This window comes from Dipodomys ordii, unplaced genomic scaffold, assembly GCF_000151885.1.
Source record: "Dipodomys ordii isolate 6190 unplaced genomic scaffold, Dord_2.0 Scaffold261, whole genome shotgun sequence".
Lineage (NCBI taxonomy): Eukaryota > Metazoa > Chordata > Mammalia > Rodentia > Heteromyidae > Dipodomys > Dipodomys ordii.
The window spans coordinates 144,350-149,542 of NW_012267477.1; the positions used below are offsets into that span (position 1 = coordinate 144,350).

Here is a 5,193-nt window from a genome sequence, read left to right on the forward strand (position 1 = left end):
CCCAACAAAAAGTGAAAAGGCACATACATGTCTCTTAGATCCTTTTGTATTGACAGTTCTTACAGGAAAACTCAATAAGAAGCCTCTGTGTTGGTTTTATGTAGTAATTTACCACAGTTTCTGTGACTTGAAGAGGAGAAATGGGAAATTAATAGTTCCAACAAGTCCAACATAGGACAGTCACAGCGCCACATTGGAGCTGGACATTTTCTTTGCATACACTATAGGATTGTATTTAGTCCATGAGGATATGTCAGTAAGGGCGTTGAGGCTAGTTCAAACTCTAATATCAGCACTCATGAAGATCTCATGTTCAAGGGCACCCTAAGGTATATAGTGGGTTCCAGTACAAGTAAAGGAGCAAGCAAAACAAACAAAACAAGGCCAAAATGTCAATTGGGACTGTTTTGTACCGTAGCTCTACAGTATTTGAACTCTAATTTAATTCTGAGCCTTTTGTTTGGCTGTGTTTCTGGTACTGTGTCTACTTACTGGCTAGGTTGACAGCTGTGGGATAAACTTTCAACGAAAATCCTGGAGTACCAGACAGCAGAGGTGCTGCCATGTACAGAGCAGGTATAGCCTGTGACTATAGGTTGAAGGAGGTGTGTGGGAGAGTGGATTTGAATGTTGGGAATTGTACTAGAAGTCAAGGTGAATGAGCTAGGCAAAAGCTCTGAGTGGCCTTTAAATATAAAAATGGTAGGAAAAGTTCTTCAAAGACTTTATACTCGAGTTTTTGAGTGCAGTTCTGAAGTTACTGTACTAAATGAGTTGTGGAAGATGAAATATTGAAGGCATTTTTGAAAGAGGAAAAGGATGAACAATAATTATCCCTAGACATTGAGGGGGCAGCAAGGTTCAACGTCCCACCACCCCCACACCCCTCTCCTGTGCTGGTGTTCAACTGAAGACATCTTATTGCTCAGCTCTCACTTGGCTTTTCAGTTCAGGACTGGCACTCTAACACCTGAGCCATGCCTCCACTTCTACCTTTTTCCTTGGTTGTTTGGAGATAAGAGATTTTTAGATTTGTCTGCCAAGACCAGCTCCAAACTGTTGATTTTCAACTCTCAGCCTCTAGAGCTAACTCTAGAGATACTATGAAAAAATTTCTCTTCATTTATCACATTGATGTTACATTTCAAAATTGAAAAGATGTTTTTCAAACAGCATGCTGGTTCTGAAACATGACTTATAGTTCAATTCCTGTCCTCTGTCCTTTTGACTTCTAAATAGTGGACTCCCTCCAGGGTCCAGCAGGCTTTCATTTATGTACAATGTCGCCTAAGGATTGCTCTGTGTCCCAGCTTTGGACCTCTAGTTCTGACTTCTCCTTTGTCCTTCAGAATTTCACATTCACAGCCACTTAAGGAACATTTGCAGTCAGAGATCACAAAATTCGAATGGTTTCCTTTTGAAGTCCTGATTCCTATCTGTTTTCCAAATTTGCTTTCTGTTGGTCTACCCTTTCCCAGAAATAATCTAAATTTTCTGGTTTCCCAGGTTCAAGCACATGCAGCAGTCATCTTTGATTTTCTCTTCTTCTGGCACCTCACTTCTAATATGCCAGCAAATAAATATATTTGCTTTGTGTTTAAAACGTGGAGAGCTCTGGCCTTCTTTCAGCACAGTTATCCAGGGGTTTCTAGCCCTGAGTAGTCAGATGTATTTTAACGTGGATATTCTTTTCAAGGGAAACTAAAATGGGAATGTTAATTTATTCGGTAAGCTTTTTCAGAGTCCCCAAATTGTTTAATTAGTACACAGTGTCCCTGTGATGAATCTTTCTACTCTTTTCCTACCCCGTGGTGGTCCTGAAAGATGTTCAGAATTAAGGAACAAATTTCCTTGTTGAAGTTGCAAGATGTCATGAAGGTTGGCTTGAGTTGGAGACTACACTGCTTAACTCTTGGACTAGTAAATTTTTTTTCAATGCAGAAGGCAAAGGGCCAAGTGGAGCATAAACCGAAGAGATGGTAGTGAGTCTTCATGAAGAATTATCCATATATTTCTTGGTGACTGTCATCAATTGCTGTGGGATGAATCTCTGAGAAGTCTCCTATCCCCTTTCCATGCTCGTTATGCTGATGGATTCTGGAATATTCTGATCACTAAATTGTAATAGCTTGAATAAAGATGATGTGTGAATCAGGTGTCACAAGTCACAGGAAGCAGATGTAACTATAAAAGAAATTTGTGAAAAAATGTATTGGAAAATAAGAATCAAAATGAAACAGTAAATTGAGAGGATGAGTGGAGCGAGATAGGGAGAATTATGAAATGGGTGACATTGATCAAAACGTACTGATAAACTTACCTACTAAATTGAAACTCCCTTATACAACTACTGACAGATAATAAAATAAAAAAATAGAAACAGAAAGAAAAATAAAAGGTAATAGTTATCATGGTTAATTCACTATTCTTGTTAGCTTCTGTTAAGATGACTAAACACCAGTTATGAAAACAAAGTCCTTTTTTGCTTCATGGTTTTTGAGGTTACAGTTCCTCTTTCAGAAGTAAGAGGGTGATGGGAGACTGCAAATACATGGGGATAAAACATTCAACCCTGAAAATGCTTTATTTTTCAGATATAGTAAAGGTATACTTCCATTTATTCCATGGAAAATTAAACATTTTCCATTGTAACTGACAAGACAGGGGTACCATGGGAAGTGGAAAAAACAGACACTTTCCACTCATCTCATTTGAGTTTTGCCTTGTACATTTATGTTTGAGATTAGGATAAATTATATCATTTCCCCAAATGGGATAGCTGTGTATCAACAAATCTTGTTCTTGGAGCATTGTGGACCACAATGGCACAAGTGGGTTGTGCTCTACATTTTCTTCAAGATCCAGTTAGATAGGGTGAGATAATCTTGTATTTGTGACATCTGCTATACAGGACCCACTAATTTGTTGCTAATGACTAACTTCTCTCTCTCTCTCCTTCCTTCCTTCCTTCCATCCTCTTTCCTTCTTTCTTTCTTTCTTCCTTCCTTCCTTCCTTCCTTTCTTTCTTTCTTTCTTTCTTTCTTTCTTTCTTTCTTTCTTTCTTTCTTTCTTTCTTTCTGTCTTTCTTTCTTTCTGTCTTTCTTTCCTTTCTCTTTTTTCTTTCCTTTCTCTTTCCTTGAATCTCTTTTTAATTCTTTGCTCCATTCTTGCCTCTTTACTAAAATTAGTAAAAAAAAAAAAAAGCATAACTTTGTGGGAGGTGAGGCAGGAAGGGATAGTGGGACATCAGCAAGGGAAGGAGTAACTGTACAGCATATTTACAATAAAATAAAATTAAAAACCAAAAAAACACAAAAAACCAAAAGCATTATTTTATTGGCCACAACAGTGTGCATGTACATGTGCAATTCAGTAATACAGAAGGCCAACAGAAGAAGTGGGCTTTTTCTCTGACCCCACAATGAATAATCTCATCTACTTGCAGATATCAGCATTCATCTCTCTAGATTCAGGTTTTCTACTCCACAGTAGAAAATCAACATGGTCATTGTCCTGGTCTACATGGATTCCAGGCTCTATTTTCCTGCTTCTCCAAACTGTGAGTATTGGGTAGCCATGCTTTCTCCAAGGTCATCTCCATGTGGAATTGGAGCAGCACTTCGCATCTTGTCGGTGGCTCAGGTCATCATTTCTTTCCATCTGTTTTATTCACCTTCATAAAACTTTATTAGTATCATTTCAATTCCACAATTATCTTTGTACCCTATCTTTGTGACTATAGATGAAGAGAACTTCGTCTTTTCTCTTCCTCACATTGTCAAAATTTGTCATATTAAAGGAGAAATTCATCTTATTCTTCTCCTCCACTTCTTCCTCCATGCTTACCTCCTCCTCCTTCTCTCAGACTCCATTTTTGAGCAAGTTAAATATATTACACAAATGGAAAGCCATTTTAATATATGTGATTTTAAAATAATCTATGTTGAGCCATATAATTCACCACAGTAACAAGATCAGAAACTAGGTAATATGAGTACAGTAGTTGAGAATATTTCTTAAAGTCAACAGCTATTCATGATAATTCAAAAGCTATTCATGTCTAAGAAAGACAGAACTAATGGGAAAATATTTTAGTGGTTTAAAGCATATGTAAAAATCTATGACAAATATCATACCCAGTGGTGAAATTTTTCACATTGTTTCTTAGCAGTGATATTAAATGCTGAAAGGTTACTATCACTTCCTCACTTACAAAGTTATACAGGATCTCCTCCTCCAAATTATATAAAACAAGAAATAAAAAATTAAATTGAGAATTGAAGAAGAAAGCACATTATTTGCTGATGAAATCTGTACAAATATTTTCAGGACAAAAAACTAAATTAATGTATTTCTTACAATTTATTTCTGTTTACATTAATTAGCATATCTCCACTTTCCAAATGAACCCCAATTAATGCTCTCACAGACTCCTCCCATGCTGTGAGTTGTGTCATTTATTGAATCAGGAGAGGCATTGGCATGTTTATACTGCTGCGGAGAGTTAGAGTAGAGAGAATTCTGCCAAGCTACTTTGGCCAACATCTTCAAATGATCTTCAGAATCTGGTTGCATCTGAGAAACCCTGCCAACATGTGGAGACACAGGAGGAGCAGCTGGGGCAGCCCAGCCTCTCACTTCTGCTTCCTTGGGAGGTTTATGTTATGACTTGTATCACTGTGGGAGGAAACTTATCATACTGCATACAGTAATAAGTGGCAAAATCTTCAGCCTGCAGGCTGCTGATAGTAAGAGAGTAATCTGTCCCAGATCCACTGCCACTGAACCTGGATGGGACACCTGATCCTAAATTAGACGCTTTGTATATCAGCCGCTTAGGAGCTTTCCCTGGTTTCTGCTGAAACCAGGCTAACCAACTGCTAATGCCCTGACTGGCCCTGCAATTGATGGTGACTGTGTCTCCTGGAGATGCAGACAGGGAGGATGGAGTCTGGGTCATCTGGATGTCACATTTGGCACCTGGCAGTGGAAACATAAACACAAATATCTACCTTGATAATCATGTTAAAAGAGGACTTCCCTGAAGTGTCAGTCAGCCCTGATGCACAAAGCTGAGTTAATCCCAGTACTGCCCTTTCTTACCTGGGAGCCAGAGCAGCAGAAGCCCCAGGAGCTGAGCAGGGGCCCTCATGTCCATGCTGTATGCTGACTGGGACTGAGTTCTACACAAGG

General features: G+C 38.6%; 1 gene segment (V, D, J or C); it reads right to left on the reverse strand.

The window, feature by feature from the left end:
• Nucleotides 1-4,654: 4,654 nt before the first annotated feature.
• LOC106001075 lies at nucleotides 4,655-5,193 on the reverse strand. The segment is given in 2 exon segments: nucleotides 4,655-4,980; nucleotides 5,104-5,193. Coding segments are annotated over 2 exon segments (378 nt in total).